Source organism: Hemicordylus capensis, chromosome 6 (genome assembly GCF_027244095.1).
Source record: "Hemicordylus capensis ecotype Gifberg chromosome 6, rHemCap1.1.pri, whole genome shotgun sequence".
Lineage (NCBI taxonomy): Eukaryota > Metazoa > Chordata > Lepidosauria > Squamata > Cordylidae > Hemicordylus > Hemicordylus capensis.
The window spans coordinates 25,461,330-25,484,480 of record NC_069662.1 but is presented as its reverse complement, the minus strand read 5'-3'; the positions used below and the strand labels follow the sequence as shown (position 1 = coordinate 25,484,480).

Here is a 23,151-nt window from a genome sequence, read left to right as displayed (position 1 = left end):
ATCTCTTAGGCTCCTAAGTTAGGAGCCAAATCTAGGACCAATTGGCCCACTGTCACTAAGTGACCTGTCCCCATGTGTATAAACAGAGAGCTCACTATGTTGTGTGGCTCCTGAGCATGTACAGAGTGAGATCTCCAAGCCTGGAGACTCACACAAATGAGGGGGCTCCTGGGAGGCAACAGATAAGCTCTGCTAGTAACACAGTCTGCCTCTTGATTTTTAATAATTTTTCAAACATCCTAAAAAAATGTTTAAGAATTGCCACAACTGCTTTTTTAATGACAGAAAGTTACAAAAAGTTTTGAAATTGAAGCCCCACACTGGCCATCATTGAGCATTCCTTTGGAGAAAACTTTCCCGTGCCTTCATAGAAAAGGGGTAGTGTCCTTTTTTGATAATTATAATTATAACATAACATAATATAACATTACTCGGGAATGGCTGGGCAGAAGGTTCTCAAAATACATATGATGGTAGCAGACAATGATAGCACTATGAGTACGGAATTTGGAGGTCATCATTCCACACAAGTTTTAATGATTTTTTGTAAAAAGTTTTTAAAAAGTTTTTTCAAGTGTTAAAAATTGCTTTCCCAAAATTTTGTGTAACTTATGGTCATCAAAGAAAGCAATTATGGCACTTTTACAAAGTTTTCTTCTTCTTCAAGAAATTATTAAAAATTAATGGGTAGACCAATTGTATTTATCGTCAATACATGTAGTGCTGTAATGATGTGCTATAGGGGTGTGGGGGGGCCATCTTCTGTGGTTCAGTCTGTATTTGGACAGAGTTTGGTGTGAACTGCTCATCCACAAACCGATCCATTCGAACTGACCAGCCCAGCTAGTCAGTTCAACCAAACCAGCTTGAACTGGTTTGCCAATCTGAATGGCTACAGTTGCTTGTAAAGGGGATAAAGCTTAGAGTGGCAGGTGAGGGTGAGCAGCACTATGGGGGTGGTGAGAGGCACCTTTAAAAATAAATGAGGTGCAGCTTACCAGTGTGACACTGCTCCTAGAAGCTGCAGTGGTGCTCCCCGTAGCAGCCTACATGGCAGCGGCATGGCTCCTGGCATTCTCTCACCTGGCCTCTGCACATGCATGGAGGCCATTTGCATGACCACGCACATTTGCATAACCACAGAAATGGCTTCAGAGGTCAGGTGAGTAAATGTGGGGGCCAGGAATCGAATTGACTTGACAGCACACTTTACCTTTACCTGAAATTTTAGAGAAAACAACTGTTCTAAGAGTTTCCTTCACTGTAGCAATCAGTGAAAAATAATATCAGACTAAATTAAAAGGAGTTTATAGCTATCAAGTGAGTTACTGAAGGGGATGCTGAAGGAGAAATAATGGATGGATATATATATATATATATATATATATATATATATATATATATATACAGAGAGAGAGAGAGAGAGAGAGAGAGAGAGAGAATCACTTTATTTGTATACTTCCACTCCACAGATTCTGAGCTCAAGGTGACTCAAAAGAAACAAAAGGACAAAATAACAGTATATATCACCATCTGCACCATATCAATGGAAAACAGAAACAACCATGTCAAAGCAGTATACAGTGTTAGCATTTTTAAAAAAGACCCCAGCAACTCTAATTTATTCAGTAATCAAACACTATAATATATTATTTTGAAGGGGGGGAATATAAATATGTGTAATCAATTGATATATTTCAACTGTCCCCCTGCCCCCAGTCAAAAACAAGACCTATCAACTTGATCTTAACAATGCATATGACATCCAGCAGAGATAAACTGATTGCATTACACATGGCAGTTTCCCTTTTAAAAAAAAAAAAAAAAAAGGTTGATTATTTTACCACACCTACTGTAGCCAAACATCAGAGAGTGTTTACTTTGGCATGGCTCAATGTCTTCCCTTCTGTGTTGCTTGAGGGAAAATTTCAGAAAATCCCACATGCAAAAAGAATCGCCCTTGTGGCACTGGATTGGTCAAAACACTGAGGCATGTCCTGTTATACAGGAAAAACCTGGTATTTGTGGGAGTTCCATTCCCCATCTTTGCCACAGATAAGGAAACTGCAAATACTGAGTCATTAGGTCTATGGTATCATGGGGGTAAGGTTCCTGGAGGCTGGGAAACTTCAGTGAAAACAGACCAATACAGGGGGGAATGCTAAATAAAGTGCCCTACTATGGTCCACGGGCCTCCAGCCCTCCAAAAGTGCTCAAATCTACTCTCCCACAAAAATCATGTTTTTAGATACTTTTAAAAAACAAATTGAGCCACAAAATGGCTCCTAGTCACAAAATGATGGGCAGAAATGACCTTGGAGGTTATTTCCATCCACCCACAGCCCATGGATACATGGGTCTTTACCCTTTGTGTGCTGGTTTTAATTGCATATGCCAAGGTCAGGTGCCAGTTACCTGACCGTGGATATGTGAAACTGCAAGTAGTGCGTCCATGAATGCTTAGGTTTGCCTGTTACTTTTAATTGTGATCTTAATAAAACTTTTATATTTCCCACTTTAGTGAATACACCAGGACATTCACACTAATTTTATGTGCTCCATATTTTGGCTGACTGGAATACAGCCCTGACATATAACATTGCAAAATTTTGTATGACATCTTGTGGAATCCACTGTGAGATAACCTCAGATTTTGGTAACATCTGAAAATGTGGGTATAGCAAATTAGTGTATAGGTATAGATACAGTGAGTAGATATAGCAGCAACACTAATAATGGCAAATTGTTTGCACCAGTCAAAAGGTTTGAGTTTATTGTAATTACTCTTTTTGTTCTGCTGGTCCAAGACCATAAATAAAACGTACTTTTTATTTAAGAAAACCTTGATTGATAAAGGGCTGGTGCGCAAAGCAGAGATCTAGGAAAAGTGCTTTTGCATCAGAGCAAATATCCTCTGGATTGCAAACTATGGCAAAAGACACAGACACATTCTTCAGGTCTTTCTTTTTATTATCTGTTCCCTGCTGTTCAGCTCAGGTCTCAACACAATAATGTAACATTTGGGGAAAAAGATGCAACCCAGCAGTCCAGCACTGGAGACTATGATAGAAAAGATCTCCACAGCTACCATATATTTTCCCTTAGTGCTCAGGTAGGTAGGAACAAAGGATAACCACACACTGCAAAAGACCAACATGCTGAAAGTGATGAACTTAGCTTCATTGAAACTGTCAGGTAACCTCCTCACCAGAAAAGCCACAGTGAAACTGATAATGGCCAGGAAGCCCATATAGCCAAGAACACAGTAAAACATGGTTACAGATCCCTCGTTACATCCAAGTGTGATTTCTTCACTCACCGAGTGCTTGTCAGCATCTGGAAATGGAGGAGAGGTTGCTAGCCATACAATACAAATGCTTGCTTGAATAAAAGAGCAGGAAAGAACAATGGAGTTGGCCAGTCCTTTCCCCACCCATTTCCTTATCCTGCTTCCTGGTTTGGTGATCATGAAAGCCAGAACCACCATAATGGTTTTTGCCAGCACACAAGAAACAGCCACAGAGAAGATGATGCCAAAAGCAGTTTGCCGGAGGAGACACACCACCTTCTCAGGATGTCCAATGAATAGCAGTGCAGAAAGGAAGCAGAGGAGGAGGGAGATGAGGAGAGTGTAGGTGATGCTCCGGTTGTTGGCTTTGACGATGGGAGTGTTGTGATACTTCATAAATGTGCCTAGCACCAGAGCTGTGATCAGACAAAAGGAAAGAGCAAAACAGGCTAAGCTGAGCCCCAGAGGCTTTTCATAAGACAAGAAGCTTATATACTTGGGAATACATAAATCCTTGTTTTTGTTTGGATATGTTTCATTGGGACATTTATAGCAGTCATTCATGTCTGAAAAAGAAAACCATGTGGTCTTAAACTTGACAAACAAACCTGTCATAAATCTCATCAACTTGTCCTAAGTCTTTCTCTCATACAGATAAAATTTCCTTCTCTCATATCACAGGGTCATTGTGGTAGACTTGACAAAGAATATTTCCCCAATTCAATTTTATTCAGTTATGATTCACCTAGAAGGAATGATAATATTTTGGAGAATTATTCTCCAAATACCCATATTCTCACCACTGGGTCATTCTCACACAGGAATAATTCTAATACCCATATTACTCCATAGATGGCTCTATGGGGGAATTTTAACAAAGAATTCAGAGCTCCAGAATACTTAAGGAGCATCCTTTGGCAGGGGGCAGAGGGAGGGGGGGCTAGATAAACAGCTTTTATAAACAGCTTTTAATCTTTTTTTTAAAGCTGCTAACTGAACAAAGAGTCACCTTTTAAAAGTGATGATTCTCTTCATTTAGCAGGGGGAGAGCAACTGGCCCTATCCATCCCCAGCACAGCATCCCTCCAGTGGCTGCTGGTGGTGTCTATTTTTTATTTCCTTTTTAGATTGTGAGCCTTTAGAGACAGGGAGACATTTCCTTCCTTCCTTCCTTCCTTCCTTCCTTCCTTCCTTCCTTCCTTCCTTCAATTTATTTATATCTATGTAAACTGCTGTGGGAACTTTTGTTGAAAAGTGGTATATAAATATAAAGTTTATTTTATAAACAAAATAACATTTGGGGAAGAGCAGAGGAGAAAAGTCTGGACTTCCCGAGTCTAAAAGCCTAGACTCAGGACTTTGTTAACTTGAATTTTGAAGCACCTATACTCCCTGCTTTTTGCAAAACAAAATGAGTTCTTGGGAGTTTTTGTTTTGGTGCTGTGGAGAGATATTGTTAAAGCAAGCAGAACTCTCAACTTGTTTTAAGAGTATGCTTTGGACATCCTGATGAATTTGCAGCAACCTCCAACAAAGAAAGGTTTATAAATAATAAAGGCTAATCCAAGGCTCTCTACCTTAATTGGTTCAAATGTAACATAAAAGCATAACAACAGCCTTGCTGGAACAGGCCCAAGGCCCATCTAGTCCAGCATTCTGCTTCACACAGTGGCCCACCAGATGCCTCTGGGAAGTCCACAGGCAAGGGCTGAAGGCATGCCCTCTCTCCTGCTGTTACTTCCCTGCAACTGGTATTTGTAGGGATCTTGCCTCTGAGGCTGGAGGTGGCCTATAGCCCTCAGTCTAGTAGCCATTGATAGACCTGTCCTCCATGAATTTATCTAAACCCCTGCTAGCTGCGCAAAGAGGCACCTTTTTAATGTGGCGATTCTCTTTATTTAGCAGGGGGAGAGTAACTGGCCCTGTCCACCCCCAGCCCAGTACCTCCAGTGACAGTTGCTGGTGTCTATCCTATGTTGCTTTTAGATTGTGAGCGCTTTGGGGACAGGGATCCATCTCATTTATTTATTATTTCTCTATGTAAATCGCTTTGGAAACTTTTGTTGAAAAGTGATATATAAATATTTTTGTTGTTATTGTTGTTGTTGTTATAAAGCCCTCTTAAAGCCAGGCTGCTGGCAGAGAATTCAAAAGGTTGTTTATACATTTTGTGTCTGCGACATGTAAAATGAGACGAGATAAACTTAGCTGTGTATGACCTTGCCATCTTGTAACTCAGTTTTGTCTAATTTATTCTTTTGATATTGTATATATTTATTGTATTGTATTGTTTTTATTGCTTGTTTTCTTGGTCATGGACTGCAATAATAAATTTGATTTGATTTGATACATTGTGTGAAAAAGTACTCCCTTTTGTCTGTCCTAAATTTCTTTGCAATAAGTTTCATGGGATGATACCTGGTTCTAGAGTTATGTGAGAGGGAGAAAAATTTCTCCACATCATGCATGGTTTTATAGAGAGTTGACACCAACTTGACGGCAATCAATCAATCAATCATGTTTCCCCTCAGTTGTATTTTTTCTAAACTAAAAAGCCCCAGGTGTTGTAGCCTTGACTTGAAAGGATGCTCTAAGCCCCTGATCACCTCAGTTGCCTTCTTCTCAAATTTTCCATTTCTACAATCAGTTTAGTTTTAGTAAACTGATCTTAGTGAAGATCAATTTATTCCAGGACTATCCCCTCTGTTTTCTATATTTCCCTCCCTAAGATGTTTGAATATAAGCCTGTTAGGGGAATGTTTCTTATTTCAGAAAACACAATTTTTGGAAATGATCAAGTGAGAATTATTTAATGAATATTCCAAGAATATTTTAAAGCTCAGCAGAAAATCTTCAGAATTTCCCACCTCATATTCTCTCCCTGAGAATCTTTGGAGAATCTTTTGAGGCACAGAATAAAAGGGCTAACATCCATTGTAAAGATGGGTGCTGCTGATGCTTTCAACTAATGCAGCACCAGCAATTGTGTGTGTCGGGGGCTAAATTTCAACAACCTCCTCTTTCCTTGAATGTGCTCTGTGTCACCCAAAAATATGTGTCTGAGGGTTGGGCAGTCCTCAGGGATGTATATTCAGGTGGCACAGAGTGCTTCCAAGTAAAGGAAAGATCATTGAAGTTCACCACACATGTAAGTGCCAGTGTTGGGAACTCAGCATCAGCACCAGGAATTTTGACAAAGTACTGCACTTTGTTCGTCTGGATGGCATCAATTGTAATGCATATTGGCTTAATTTGTGCACAATAAAAAGAGAAAATTATCACACACACACTTTTTTCCTGTGCTTCAGCTCCCATCCGTATTGGATCTTTCAAATAACTTTTAAAGAGGACTTGTGTGGCATCAGTATATATCTTACCTGTCTGGTTTGAAATTGTCCCTTCTGAACATGTGAAGCAATCATAGCAACAAAATGGCTTCCCTTCCTTAAATTTCCTGCTATACCCAGGATAACAATTCATAGTACATTGAGAAAGAGGCTGTACCTAATCCAGAAATGAAAGGAAATTATTACTACTACTACTACTACTACTATTATTATTATTATTAATTTGATTTCTATACCGCCCTTCCAAAAATGGCTCAGGGCGGTTTACAAAGAGAAATAATAAATAAACAAGATGGCTCCCTGTCCCCAAAGGGCTCACATTCTAAAAAGAAACACAAGATAGACACCAGCAACAGTCACTGGAGGTACTGTGCTGGGGGTGGATAGGGCCAGTTACTCTCCCCCTGCTAAATAAAGAGAATCACCACGGTAAAAGGTGCCTCTTTGCCCAGTTAGCAGTGCAAATGTAAAATGTAATATTGAGATAATTAACACGGAATTCTGAACATTCGGAGACCTTTTCACGTAACTAAAGTGATATGGGAGTCTCTTCTTCTTGGCTTTATCCTGTACTGGCATTGTAATTTTTGAAAGATCTGTGCTAGGGTCTTTGTTTCCTTTTGCTCTGTCCCAGTCCTACCTTCCTTAACAATTTTGATTATATATCATTCTAGACGAAACACTGAGTTTCTCACTCCAAACAAAATTCAAAAAATCACTTTTCTCCATTTATCCAATATTGTTTTGCCTTTCTTGCCTTTTAATGATGCTTCTCAATGAGAAAATTGCCTTCATATTAATACATCAACAAAAACAAACTTCCGTTTCGGGCAGGGCATTCATGGTCACTGTAGTGAACCTAACAAATGAGAAGCTCTTTCATCATTCCAGTATGACAGATCTTTACTTCCAAAATAAATTCTGGATGTTAAATTTTACTGTTTTAATTTTACATTTCCTTTCTCATACCAATTCAAAAGTTCAGTTTTGTTGATCCATTAACATAAAAGTAGCATTGCTGCACTGAGTGATTTTTTAAAATGGTTAAACCAAAAATCTTATTGTTATTACAGAGTGATATGGCGAATGGTTCCGCTCATCAGGAAAAACCTCTTAAAGAAGCTTAAAGCAGTCAAACCTATATCAGTGTAATTTCTGGGTCCCACTAGGGTAAGTAAAGAAGAATAATTTGTGGATTGCTAATAGTGTGTTCCTTTCAGGATTTCCCTCCAATCCTGATTACATAGGAACGCTAATGGTGTATATTCTTCTTATGTCAAATTTAACAGTACAGAACAGATGTTAGGGCAAAAAGCTTGTGGGTCCCCTTTTGAAATATGGATTCATAAGTAATGCTATTTTCAGTAGAAAGGGGAAATCAGTGTTTTATAAGGGACGTGAACATGCCATTAACTTTTCAGATTAGGTCTAATACTCAGGGCTCACTCAGAACTAGAAAATTTCTCAAATTGTCAACAACAGGACCAATGAGATGTACCTGGTTAAACCATGTGGGCCAGGTTATGGCACTTTCATTGATGATGAATGCTTCATCTGGAGGAGCCTGGGGATCCACCCTCCCAACTTTCACCCTATGAAAGGATTGGTTAGAGGAAATAATCCAGTTCATAACATCAAAAGCAGCTATTAAGTGCCCATTTTGGTTTAAGAAAACCTTATCCCCAGCACTGTTGTTAAATGAGACACCTCTCAGAAAGTTATGGAGCTGAAAGGGAAAAGAACAGGACAAGAGTTTAGAAAAGGCTGCAGGGGTGCAACAGCGTGCTGGGTTGTAAATTGAGTAAGAGGAGAACAGCAATGGGGAACTATGAAAGCAGGTGGGCACTATAATGAAATCAAGTAAACTGTCACCCTGTTCACACATTAGGCTTGTTTACACACTGATTTCGGAATGGATTGGAGGGCAGATGATCTCCTATCCCATCAGTAGTGCATGAGCAGCAACTTTCTTTGGGTCTGCAAATCCAGGAGACAGGCAATCAAGACAGCCTGTAGATCCATTGTTGAAATCAGCAGGTGCAAGCCCCAACCCATCATGGAAAGTCCTCCTGGGCACTTTCCACGCAGGACTTTTAACTCAAATCTCTTCCAGAAGGGAATGTGTGCATCCGCACATTGACCAGATTTGCTCCAAAGTCCATGCAAAATCTTTGGAAGCACTTCACACAGAATTCGGGCTTTCCCTTCTGATTTCACCACATCCCAATGTATGTCTGGATTTTTAAAAATCCTATATTTTAGCGAATTTTCTGGATAAACTGGAAGGGCTGCAGGGAGGAGCATGATAAGAGCAAGTCAAGCTTCTGAAATGCACATAGGACGCTGCCTTGCCTTTGAGCCTGAGCATAGTTACCTTTTTGCTCTTTGAATATTTTTGGAGGGAGGAGATCCGGGGAGGAGAGAGGGTTTGCTGAGGGCTTTCCTTGCAGAAAATGAACATGCGATCCAAGCTGGAAGGAGGCTGCAAAAGCAGAGGGGATGCTGCTGGACTACGGCATAAAGGCACGCCCTTCCTCACTCCCCAGGCTGGTGTCAGAAACTGCATTGCATGCCAGCATGGAGGGCTGGCACATGCTTATGTGACTGTATGAATTAAAAGTAAAGTGTGCCATCAAGTCGGTGTCAACTCCTGGCGATCACAGAGCACTGTGTTGTCTTTGGTAGAATACAGGAGGGGTTTACCATTGCCATCTCCCACACAGTATGAGATGATGCTTCTCAGCATCTTCCTATATCACTGCTGCCTGATATAGGTATTTTCCATAGTCTGGGAAAGATACCAGCAGGGATTCTAACTGGCAACCTCAGGCTTGGTAGTCAAGCTCCTAAATCTTCTGTGTGGCTCTGCCAGGGATGGGGTGGCCTAGACTGCCAGCCCTTGACTAAGCCCATATAAGAACATAAGAACAGCCCTGCTGGATCAGGCCCAAGTCCCATCTAGTCCAGCATCCTGTTTTGCACAGTGGCCCACCAGATGCCGCTGGAAGCCACAGGCAGGAGTTGAGGGCGTGCCCTCTCTCCTGCCATTGCTCCCCTGTAACTAGTACTCAGAGGTACCAGTTGCAAGTACCTCTGCAACTCATTATGATTGTTAATGAGGTACCTCATTAATATTACACATTAATAGGCCTTAAGTTAAAGGGGGGGGAATGTCCTTTTGATTTCAAAGGTAGTAAGTTCTAACCAGGATTCTTTGCATACTTAAAATAATCTAACAGCTTAGAAAGGCTGGGGAACATGTTGGTAAGATGTCGGCAACTGAGGCCACACAATCAGGGCCAACCAGGGGGGTGGGGGGAGCTGGTACAAATTACTGGGGCCTGGCAGTCCAGAAGGGAGCCTCAGCCTGACCAGGGTGTGCATCGCTTCATCTAAGTCATGGATAAAATGTTGTAAATTTCACCCTGCCTGTGCCCAAGACTGAGAGAGACTCATTGCAGTTGACGAATGCAGGGGAACTGGCCCGAGTGGGCAGCCACACCGTCGCCACACTGTGTTTGGCCAGCACTTCTGGCCCTTGTTGCCTTGCCAAAATAGTCCACGTGCTTCCGCAGGCTGGCAAAGTGTGTCCTCTCAACTATGGACTTTCACTCTGAGCCACCGACGTCCCACTCGTGGAACTGGATCAGCCTGGATGTTCGCAGCTCAGCGCCTTGCTCCAATCCCCACCCCAAAGATTTGCTCCTACCATCCCGCCTACCCAGCTGCCTGGAAACTCTCCCAGTGCAGCTTCTCTTGCTTTCTCAATCAGTGGGCTCCCTCACACCCTACCGCAGCTTCAGATCCAGTCACCTAGCAAATGGGCTAGCAAATGGAGGCAGTTCAGCTCCTCCCCACTTCAGGATCCTTTGAAAGACCAAGAAAGACTAGTGGCAAAGGCCAGCATTCGGCTTGTGGAGGGCGGTTGGTCCTCCTAGTTAAGTACACCTGCTCCACTCCCAGCAAAAGCACTCCTGAGCTGGTATTCCAAGCAGAAAAGGAATCCACCCCCAACACACACACACACACACACACACACACACACACACACACACCATTGCATTGCATTGCATTGCATTGCATGCATGCAAAGACACATTTCAATACAGGATCCACATGAATTCACTTAAGCCCAGGCTTCTGGATAGACCCCATTTAGTCCCATCATCTATCTATCTAATAATAATAGCCCACAGGCTCACAGCCTCCTGCCCGCTTGCCTCCATCTTCATCACAATTAGCCCAAGTTGCTCCCCCACCTGCCATGAAGGAGCAGCAGAGAAAGCGGGAAGGAGTAGAGGCAGAGGCACTAGTGGAAATGTTTACTTTACTTGCTGGGGGGGCCCAAATTTTTTTTTTTACCAGGACCCAAACCAGCTCTCAGCAGCCCTGCACACAATACTGGAAGGTGTAATGTCTAAACCTACCCAAGTCTGGTTCCTGAGTTTCTCTGCCTCACATTCTCCTGACATCCTCCCAGAAATTGTAAATAAGAATTGAAGTTTGGTGGAGATTGTCAGGAGAATGTTGGATGCAAAGTGTGGAAACCAGACTTGGGTGGGTTCAGGCTCTACATCTACTGGGAGCACACACTCTGTTGCTGGCATTTTATAGACATGTTCCCCACTTACAGACTCACCAGCAGTTTTCTCAAACCACCCAGCTCTTTGTTAGACTATACCCAATTGTGCACTCCACTCGTTGTTAGATTTATCTTATTTATTGTTACTACAACTGTTAATTATATAATGTTCATATATGTTAAAAGGTATTTACAAACCAATTTCTTAATTTTTCTTTTCTCCCACAACAATCTGATATAATCATTAAATGTTAACTATACAGATCAGAATTTGCTACACCAACAGATCTGATGTTGTGCCAGGTGGGCATGCTCAGCCTAATACCTGCCATGCCAGTTGATACTGAAGCTCCAGTCCTTCTCCTTCCACAATTGCTTTGTATTTCAGCTTAGATGAGGACATAGCATGTAAAGCATGGGCCACAGCATAGACAGCATTATAGATGTTGTAGCTGTGGCCAGTCATCCTCAGGTCAAAAAAAGACTCCGGAAGGCTGTCTAGTTTTTCCTTTCCAGTGCAAATATCCCCCTTCACCATGTCTACAACTGGATTAGAAAATACACAAATGAAGGCCTGTTGCCAGAAGTCCCTGATAAAACCATCTTCTTTTGTTCTGGAAGGATTTCTGCTCTCAACAAACTGGTGAAATCCTGGTATGTCATTGGAGTAAATTGTGAAGGACAGAGCACCATGAAACATATCTAGATCCCAATTCTTCTGATAGATTATTGCAGTGAGCTCCATCTGTGCTGTCATGATCCACACTTTTCCTCTTGGTTTATTTGTAACATGTTCTGGTTCTGAGAGGTATGGCAACCATCTCAAGTATACCATAGAAAATGTATCCCCATAGACAATCACTATATTGGCCTTGCTAGCCATGATTCTGTCATGTATTTTCGCCATGTTTCGAAGCTGGTCATTAATTTCAGAAAGAAAAGAAAGTGTTGGGATTGTTTCCAGGAAGGCAAAACAAATACCCATTTGAGTCAATTTTGGAGAGACAGCTTGCAAAAATCTTTTTCCAGTATCAGTGGACATAATGAGGATTCCAACCCATGTCCACTTGAAATGTATCAACAAAGAGAGAATTGCTGTGTCCTGGAAGGATTCCCTTGGAGTCAACTGGTGGAAGGTAAGTCCTGGGGTTTTGTCATTCATCACTGGTGCATAGCCATATATGAGCTAAAGAGAGACATGGAGAGGAGGCAGAAAATAATAAAATAAAATAAAATAAAATAAAATCTATCTATCTATCTATCTATCTATCTATCTATCTATCTATCTATCTATCTATATTTCTCTTAAAATATTTCTCTTACTGTCACTAATCCCATGTGTGGTAGCTCTCGCAAGAGCAAACAGGCAGAAATAGATGAACGGGTGAGAGAGCAGTGCCCGGAAAAGCGAGAAGGTGGCGGTGGGTGGTAGTGGTGGTGAAGAAAGCGGTGGCAGGGAAAGTGGCATTTGGGGGGTTGAAGAAGAGAGACAGCTAGACTTGTGATAGCAAGCATGACTTGTCCCCTTAAGCTAAGCAGGGTCCACCCTGGTTGCATACGAAAGGGAGATAAGAAGTGTGAGCATTGTAAGATATTCCCCGTACGGGATGGAGCCACTCTGGGAAGAGTATCTAGCTTCCAAGTTCCCTCCCTGGCATCTCTAAGATAGGGCTGAGAGAGATTCCAGCCTGCAACCTTGGAGAAGCCGCTGCCAGTCTGTGAAGACAATACTGAGCAAGATGGACCAATGGTCTGACTCAGTATATGGCAGCTTCCTATGCTCCTATGTAAGAAAGTGGCACTGGGGAAAGCAGCTGGGTGTGTGTGAAGAAGGCGGTGGCGGCAGGCAGCGGGGGAAGAAAGCGGTGGGGGAGGGGCAGCTGAAAAGAGCCGTTGGCCAGGCTGTTGGCCAGAGGGGAAAAAACATTGGAGGGGGGATGCCTGAGAATGAGGGGCTGAGAACTAGAAGTGTGGCTGCTCTGTGCCCCAGCTAGTACTTATTAAAGTTTCCAGAAATATTTTCATGCACTGTTTGCAGTCTGTACAGTGACTCAGTAAAATGAGTGGATTTGGTTAGGAATTAAACTCCAACTAACACTTATGGCTCATATACTGTGCAAGGCAATGTGGGCAGTTAGAGCACGGCCCACACTGCTGTTTCAGTGTAAACACCACTGATGGTGTGGCACAGCAGAGCAGTTCTACTCCATTATATAATTGCACAAATATAGTTGCACAAGGCCAAACTCATTATCTCCCAATAGGCAGCTGCATTTATGCAACTTTGTGATGGAGCTGAACTGCCCAGTTTTACAACACCATTAGTGGTGTTTATACTAGGGATGTGCACGGAACCAGCTGGCCTGGCACCCCCTCGAACCCCTCTGGTACGGTTTGGTCTGGGGAGGAGGGTTTGCGAGGTTTTGTTTTAAAAAAAATTAAGTTACTTACCCCTTTCTGGGGAGTTCCTTGAGGTGGTGGGGGAGGGTCCACAGAGGTTCCCCCTCCCCCGCCAGTCTCCCTTATTGCCATCAGTGACCTGTTTGGCCACTTTTGGGCCCATTCAGGCCTTCGAACTGAGGCACGGCATGCCAGGCCTCACAGAGGCCAATTGCACAGGCTTGGCGGCATCCAAAATGGTCACCATGCCTCAGTTCAAAGTGGCTGAATGGGCCACTGGCGGCAATAAGGGAGGCTGGTGAGGGGAGGGGGAACCTCTCTGGAAACCCCCCCCCCCACTGCCTCAAGGAACTCCCCTGAAGGGGGTAAGTGACTTGAATTTTTTTTTTTAAAAAATAAATAAATCACAAAACCCCAAACAGTCTGGGGGTGTTTGGTCCGGGGTCGTACCCAACAGGTGGTGGTTCAGTTTGATCCTGGACCGTCAAACCCAAAGGTTCAACTTTGAACCTCTTGAACGTCGAGCTGGTTCGCACACCCCTAGTTTATACAGATCCAGCAGCCTGGGTAGTCCTCCAACCATTGTGTTGCATGGTATGTGAGTCAAATAGTTATGGCAAAAGTATCCATCTCTCTCAAAACCATAGGACCCAGAAGGGCCATACACTAAACAGATCTCCTACCTGTGGAATCTTGTAGACATCCAAGACAGTTGCCAAATAAAAAGAGGTTTGGGGATCCAATCCTCCAATGACTGCTATAAGGTTATTCTGAATGTCACATTTGTAGTTGGGGAGAAATCTATCTGCTGTGGATATGAGTTGCATTGTGGCATAGTAAGTCCACTTTGGAATGAAGTAGCTGTCATAGATATGGAAGCCTAGAGTGATGTTGGGTAAGAGTTGAGGGTTTTCATTGATCTCCTTCACTGCAAATGCCAGGGCCAGGATGTGCTGGTAATTCTTAGGCACAGCACTAGAATCAGAATCATGTTCTACATTTGTAACATTATGATTCTGGTATCCTTTATCTTTTTAATTATAAACATTTATGAAATTATATAAATATATCTTTTCCTGAGATAATCCTTAGAATAAAAGACTCTACACAAACATGGAACAAGAAACATGGGCAGTGTAATAATTATATAGACACAATAGTAAAAATATAGTGCTAGCTTCAAAAAGCATTTTCTCTCTCTTTTTTTGTTTTTCTACATAAAGATAACACACAACCAAATAGTGAGTCTATTCACACAACCAAAAACTGGGCAGGGCAAGTGTCCTACCCAGGTTTGGGAGTTGTGCATGCTCCCAAGTTTCAGTTGTGTGGGAGCAAACAGTCAGCTACATGGGAGGAGGAAGATGTGCTTGTGTGGGAGAAAGGAGCTGGGTAGGACAGCACCGTCATACCTAACTTTCATACCCAACATTTGACCAAGGTTGGAGGAAAAGCTGCCCTGTCCAGCTCCTGTCTTCCACATAATCCCATATCCTCCTTCTGCCTAGTTGTTTGCTCTCACACAACCAAAAATTGGGAGCGACACATTCACAGTTCCCAACCTGGATGGGACACTTTCCCCCCTCAGTTTTTGGCCATGTGAGCAGCCTTGGTATCAGCACTCAGTGTTGTAATTTCATACTTCTGTGAAATTCACACACACACACACACACACACACACACACACACTCATTCAAATGCCTTTATTACCAATTCTCTTATGAAGGTACTATAAATGAAGCAGAGTTGTAGCAGAAAAAGAAGTAAAATAAGGAAAGCTGGAACAAATACAGCTTAATATCAACAACCAAGAATACAATGATCAACACACAAACTAACATTGCACATGTGCAAGGCTGTTGTGCTGGTGCAAGAATACTTTGCTGGTGAGTTCCAATAAGTTTAGAGCTTGTGTTCCAGACTAATGTTGTGAGACAGCAAACCTTCTTGTGTTTGTACAACAAGGAGTGCAACCTGTGGTGGTCCTCTTCCTGGGAAATCTCTTCTTCCATCCATTCACACCTCAGGGAACCTTTGCGCAAGAATGTAATAGTGCATTAGTACAACTGCAGGATTCGGCGCAGCAACATGATCTTCCGGCATGTGTGTCACTTCATTTGCTCAAGTACAGTATCCATCTGCATGTTGGCCTATAAAGTTTGTGGTAGTGGCATCCAAGGGAGGCTCAGTACCACTCTACTGACCAAGAAAAACAGACATCTTAAAAAAAAATCTCCTTACATAAGCTCATCATGCAGTACTTGTGGTGGTTCTTCATTAAAGGCAACTGAATCGGAGATGATTGCAGCAAAAGAAGCAATGCCACCAAGGATAAAGTCACCTGACTGGTGATATTTGTGAAATGGAGGATGTGGGTGAGAGATGCTGCATTTTACCAGGCGGGCCTTGCATACTGTATGAGGAAGAAGTAATAGTAGGAACAGCACTATCATCATCATTCTGAATGCATGAATACATTTTCCGTCTACGTACAAATTCTCCTTCTTTTCATCCAGAACACCAGCATTAGCATCTCTGTCATTACAGAGGCCTAACTTGAAAGGTTATTCTTGTTACTAATAGGCTTGACATGAGAAGCATAAAATGCAAAGTATCAGAACGCAAGCAAATTGAGTCCCATCTGCACCTAGTCCCTAACACTAGCTCTGGATTGTGTGGGGATGCTTATAACATCCTTCAAAAACATTTCGCTATTAGTCACTTGACATGGTACTACTGGCCATTAGAAACAAACCGAATTAGTGACATCTTCTTGTTAATTAAAGGGGAAGGAAATCACCAATTTAAACTTGTGGATTCCCTGTGGAATTGTGATGGAAAACATGTTTGTCACATCTGATCAGAAGCTTTCTCTTCCATTTAGCTGAAGAGGAAGGGGCATCTTAGGTTTGGAGTAAATCAAAGCAAGGAAAGGACACCAGAAATACAACTTCTCCATTTGGTGCTAGGGAGGAAATAAATGTGTCAGAAAACATATTTGTAACATCAAATATATGGAGAGGCCGTAACTGAGAGGTAGAAAGCATATTTGGGGATGGTTCTGTACCTCCTAGGTAGGACACATGCCCAGCAAGCAGAAGAACCCAGCTCAATCCCTGTTATCACCCCGTAGGGTTGCAAAAGACCCTAATCTTAAACCTTGTAAAATTACTGCTGGTCAGAATAGAATATACTTAACTAGATAGACCATTGCAAGGCAGGTGCATGTTTTTATACTTGTGTTTGATTAATGGATTTTCCTGTTTGAGCATACCAATTTCACAGGTGAAAATAAAATTAACCCTGGAGCCTGACAAAACGTAATAGTTAGGGTGTTCAAGTTCAAATCGCCATTCAGCTATGAAACTCACTGAGGCTATTCCCACAATGAGGTGAAATCAGGGAACCTAGCCCGATTTCGCCTGACCCTGAGAACCACCGGGCTCGCAGGCCAAACTACCCGCCAAATTACCCCGGATCGTGAGAAGAGCCTCACTGGGTGACTCTGGGCCAGTCACTTATCTCCCAGCCTAATCTACCTCAGAGGGTCATTGTGCGGATAAACATAACGATGGACACCATACTGGGCTCCTTGGAGGAAGAGCAGGATATACATGTAGTAAACAAAATAAGCCGCCTCCTTGGCCTTCTATAGCACCACACCTCCAAAGAGGACATGAATGAATTGTTTTTGCTGGCTTTCCTGTGCCCCTACAAGGATGGGAGCAAAAATATCATACAAAGGGGAAAGAGTATGAATCATTAAAATTCTGTCTCCTTCACTCTAATGCATTTTCAAGCTATTCACAGATTTCAGCTTGGAGGGAAGTGGGGAGAAATATGGACTGTTGGTGAGCATCTCATATTCTCTGATAGAAGCTCAAATTCTTTGCTTCAAGGGCTGCTGGCCTGATATGATCCCTGCAATTTTTCCTCCCCAACCACAAGTGCCAAAATTGGAGAAGACATATGCAAGAGTTGGTGGCATGAGGAGAGGGGCAACCTGCTACCCTTAGGGGGATATTTTCAGAAGGCACAGTAGGCCACGGATCAGTGAAAATTACCTGTTCTCTGATGCACACATGGAACATTTTTTTCAGCATGTGCAATGTTAGTCTGGATGTCAGTCACTGATCACAAATCCTTAAAAGCTTGACCCGTCTGGTCACTTTGATTTGTACCAAGACATCTGTGCGAACACAACTGAGATCAGAGAGTCGAGGTTTGTTTGTTTGTTTGACACTTCAGGGCAGTTCACATGATGATTACCAGGATGTGAGACATCCTGGTAATCCTAGTTCTAAAACTGTGTGTGTTCCTGATATTTCATTCTCTGTGAGGGGAAGAGATCCCCTGATATTTGAGTGTCTGTGAGGGGTGTAAGTTTCCACCTCCTCCTGTACAGAGGGTTCCAGACAGCCTCAGAATTATGGCCATTGAGGGAGCGCTATTCCACTATCTGGCAATCTGTTCCTTTCACAGACTGCCCCAGGGAACTGCTGCCTCCAGCTCTCCAAGGGGGGCACAGAGCTCCTTCTCCTGGCAGCTCTCCTCCTGGACTGGATACTCTTCACTGTTCAGCTCTGGTTTATATATCCCTTGGCAGTTGGGGCAAGTCTCATGAGAACTCAGGCCGAGATCTTGTGTGAGTTGCCCCTGATCCTGCAATGACACACCATTTTCAAGCGATGACATGCTGCTATCCTGTGGGGGCCAGAAAGACACTGCCAGATGGGGCAAGCAGCCACCTCCAAGGCTGCATGGCTGGGAGGGACCAAAAACGGACACACAGGGAGGTTAGGTTTCCAAGTGCTGGCCCAATCTCTTGTGTCAGCACATCATGGAATCCCCAACAAGGGGGAAAGAAGATGGGAGGTTCCTTCCATGATCATGTGGTATGCAGCAGCTGTGTTGGAGGGCTTTCCCTCCTACCTCATTCAGCAGCTGGGTATGATCAATCAAATATTGGGGCATCATCGTGTGCCCTATATTCTGATATTCTGCTATAGGGCTGAATGACTCACCTCAAATGCTTAATTTGGCCCTGCAATTTTTCTTTGTATTCTAAAGTACCAGTCATGGTCAGGATCACGGCCCATAACAACTGTTGCAAAAGATGTCATCTTTTAATATCTAAAATAGTCTAGAACTATGAAAGTGCCAATTGTAAGGGTAGCCGTTACCAAAAAGTGGCAAGTGTATCAGAAAATGAAGTCCCGTGGTCCCAGAAGGGACAAGGATAGTGTTGGTTCCAGATTGCAGTTTTGATATCATGGCACCCTGAATACATGTAAATGGTTTCTTTTTAATACATACTTTATTTCTTCTAGGGTTAGGGACCACCAAATAAATCCTGGCTGAAATCAAGCTTTGCCTCAATCAGCAAGCACAGATACAAATTCATCCCGCCTTCTCATAATTTTCTGACTGGTGTTCCTGGCCACTGCTTCCCACACCTTCATAGTCCTATATCTTATGCTGCCCAAAGACTTTTGGAGGACATTTCATTTTGTCACCTCCACAACACTATGGATAGAACTATCCTCCCCAGCTACCACTTCCACTCTATCACTTTGGTCATATATTGTAATATTTTCAAGCTAGATGTATTCAACTGCCATCTGGTTTTCTATACATTTTCTTTTAAACAAGAAGCTCACAGGTTTTTGCCCACCATCATCCTTCCCAACATTATACTGTTGTCCACTTGACATGTTTTAGCAATAGCAATAGCACTTACATTTATATAACGCTCTATAGCCGAAGCTCTCTAAGCGGTTTACAATGATTTTAGCATATTGCCCCCAACATTCTGGGTACTCATTTTACCGACCTCGGAAGGATGGAAGGCTGAGTCAACCTTGAGCCCCTGGTCAGGATCGAACTTGTAACCTTCTGGTTACAGGGCGGCAGTTTTTTTACCACTGCGCCACCAGGGGCTCTTTTTATCGCTTCTTCTTGTTGATTATGAATTTGCCCCAAACCCTCTTCCTCCCCTCCATCTGGGGAGTGACATCCTTTCATTCCTTCTGCCTACGATATACTATGTCTTGAGGCAAGTACAGTTTGAGATCGTGAGGGAGAACCAGGCCAACTCTTTCAGTTTTCCGTAAGTCTGTGAGAGTAGCTGAGCCTGTGTGGTTACCTCAAAGTCCTAAGTAGTCATAGGCCATGATAGACAGATCAGTTCTGCTTGCCTTTTATTAAGTTTTTGTGCACTGAGTTTGAGCTGTAAGCAATGAAGAGTTGACTTCTTAGGAGAACAGTGTGCTGCTACTACCCCCACAGCTATGAAGATACAAGTCCATAAATCCAGATAAAATGGGTCACAATGTTATTCATTTAGCAGATTTAGTTAAACAAGATGAAGAGGATTGGTGCGCCATCTGCCACTACAGTGTAGGATCTATTCATAATTTAGAAGCCCAGAAGCAAAAATCCCTAGCCTACACAGGGACATAGGAAGCTGCCTTACTGAGTCAAGCTCAGAATTGTCCAAACTAACTGGCAGTGGCTATTTAACATTACAGGCAGTAGTCTCTTCCAGCCCTGCCTGAGACCTTCTGCATGCAAGGATATATTCTTCCACTGAACTATGGCCGCCTTCTCTAAGGGGAATATCTTACAATGCTCACATGCAGTCCCCCATCCAAATGAAACCAAAGTGGACCCCACTTAGCAAAGGGGACAATTCACACTTGCTACCACAAAAACAGCTCTCCTGGCATTTTATGGGTGATTACACCCCAGCCCTGAGTTGGAGAAGCTCCCTCTGAGAAGAAGAGAGAAGTTAAGATACTATAGCCTAACATGCAAGGCACAGGAGGAGGCAGTAGGAAGCAGGGAGCAGGTTCCCTAGGTAACCAAGAGGGGCATTTGTTGGAAATGAGAGAATTCACATGTAACGCGGAATGGCAGGTCCACCATCCTGCATGGTTCCGCCACCACCACAACCCACTCTCTTGTCCACATTTGGATGTAATGGACAGGATGCTCTCTGCAGTCAGGGAGACTGCAGGTGGGGGACTGGCTGTGTGGGCTTCCTTCTGGACTGAAGAACAGTCCTCGCAGTCAATTGCAGCCAGAGTGAGAGAGGAGCCTCCTCCCTCAATTCCGGTTAATATTGCATCCAGTGTTCAGATGTAACAGGCAAGAAATGAAACCTCAGGTACGAGCAGGGAAACCTCCTACAAACCGAAGGTTTGGAGTATAGGGAGGGAAGCCTCGGGTAGCTTTGGGGTCCAAACTGTATTTGTGCACGTTTGGACATATAAAAATTTCAATCTCAGGTAGGGGTTTGCACAAAACTAGTTTGCCCTGGTTGGTTTGAGTCTGATCTGGATTTGAACTGAACTGGGCATGTTTGGTTTTTTGCCGCCACCCCCCCCCCCCCCAAAAAAAAGCAGATCCCTGGAGTGGCTTGAATTTGAGCCAGTTCAGGGGTTCTAAAGTTTAATTTTAAAAAAATCCACTCACCAGTGGGTCTGGCAGTCTTAGGGGGTTGCTGCTGCGGCCATCAGGGGGGGTCATCTCTTCCATCTCACCCCCCCCCCCCGACTGGCCTCTAAGGGCTTCCAAGGGGTTTCAGCCTATTTTCTGGCTGCCACAAAAACAGCTCTTCTGTATCTTCAGAGCCAGTCACCCTCCCACAGGAGAAGCCAGCGGAGATTTCATTCCAGCACACCTGGAAACTGGTAAATATTGCCCAGAGCCATGCTTTCACAAACTAGCCACTTCTGACTAACACACCTTTTCCCCTCCCTCTTTCCCCCTCTGTCCCTGGATCTTCTCTCTTACCTATCCTGAGCTCCAGCAAAGTCCCTGCCGCAGCCATCATTTGCCAGGTGGCAGGAAACAGTGTCTGGTCCCCCCACTTCCTTCCAGTCCCTCCTCCTCCCCTCTTCCTAAGCTGCCTTAATGGACATTCCTTTTGCCGGTCTCCCTCCCTCCTTAGAAACTGTATTTTAGCTTTTAGCTTTCTGCCAACATAGCTTCTTGGATTGTTTTAGAACAATCAGGAGAAAGCAAAAAGGCCTTCAGCTACTTGCTCCTAATGAAATTAAACTGTTTTAAACTATTCAGCATTTAGTAGAAGGGTTAGGAAGAAATTCTTTTTCTGTTAAGCGTCAAAGATGCCTTTCACTTATTATTGGTATGAGTTAACTGTCATAGACATTATTAGACCAAATTAAAGGGGAAACACTGATTGAATTGCCAGGTTGGGGGAATTGTTCTGAGTTGTTGCTAAATAACAGCAAGATAGGGCGCTCTTGCACACAAAAGATGAATTCATCAGCTTGCTGTCTGTTTCTTGGTGAGGCCAAAACTCCTTCTTGGTTAGCAGCTCTGCATTTTGACAAAAAGGGGGGAAATGATTTTAGGAATGCTTTTAGCTGTAACTGAACACTACACTACAATAAAAGAAAAATGATATTGATAACTGCTTGCCTATATGCCTAATCACCTACACTTGTAACCATCAGCCTTAATAAAGCCTATTTAAACAAACAGTTGTGAGTGTGTGTGTGTGTGTGTGTGTGTGTGTGTGTGTGTGTGATCTTTCCTTCTCCAGAATCACCCATGAATCTCAGAAAACGAACGCTGAGGGAGCTTGTTGCCTTCATGTGATAGGATAAGGGGCAGATCAACCACCAATCAGCCACCCCCTTATCATATCAGTAATGCATTTGAAGAAGGTAATAACCAATTGGGGATGTGCAAACAGGTTCGACGCCGAACATGTTTGACGTCAACTGTTCGGGGTCGAACCGAATCATCTCCTGTTCGGTCCGACCCCGGACCAAACACCCCTGACTGTTTGGGGGCATTGCAGATTTTTTTTTTTTTTTAAAAATTAACTTATCCCCTTCGGGGGAGTTGTTGGAGGCAGCGGGGAGGGCGTAGAGGTTCCCCCTCCCACCACCAGGCTCTCCCTTTATGCTGCTACCGGCGCATTCAGGCCTTCCCGTGTTCAGGACTTCTTCAGTGCGTTCAGGCCTTCCCCCTCTGGTGCGGCCGTCATTTTGGAGGCCACCGCGCCTGCGCAATTGTCCTCTGCATGGCCTGGCCGAAGAGCCGGTGTGGCATAAAGAGAGGCTGGCAGGGGGAAAGGGGAACCTCTGCGGATCCGCCCCCCGCCTCCAACAACTTAATTTTTTAAAAAAAAATGTTTAAAAATGTTCGCGACACCACCACCACCACCCAGACTGAACAAAACCAGGGGGTTCAAGGAAGTGGCGAACTGAACTGGCTCGGTCCAGTTCGGGTCCGGTCCGGACTTGAACTGAACTGGACCAACTGGTTCTGTGCACACCCCTATAACCCATCTCTGGCATCTGCTAAGTAGCATGTCTGAGGATACTGACTACTTCTTTCACCACAGGTGTGCCCCTCAGATGGCAAAGGATATGTTCTGCTCCTCGGCCTCATAAGTATGGGTACAACTCTGCCCTCCAACACTGCACTGTGCACTGAGGAGGAGCAGCTATTGTCCCCACAAAAGGGTGATGCTGTACTTTGATACACCTCTAAGG

General features: G+C 43.5%; 1 protein-coding gene across 1 annotated transcript; it reads right to left on the bottom strand.

The window, feature by feature from the left end:
- Nucleotides 1-2,953: 2,953 nt before the first annotated feature.
- On the bottom strand, nucleotides 2,954-16,096 carry LOC128330964 (vomeronasal type-2 receptor 26-like). The gene is made up of 6 exons (XM_053264331.1): nucleotides 16,015-16,096; nucleotides 14,302-14,648; nucleotides 11,544-12,404; nucleotides 8,135-8,362; nucleotides 6,667-6,793; nucleotides 2,954-3,855 (listed from the first exon to the last, which is right to left on the bottom strand). The coding sequence occupies exons 1-6, from the start codon at nucleotides 16,094-16,096 to the stop codon at nucleotides 2,954-2,956; spliced, it is 2,547 nt and encodes an 848-aa protein (XP_053120306.1).
- Between the last annotated feature and the right edge of the window lie 7,055 nt (nucleotides 16,097-23,151).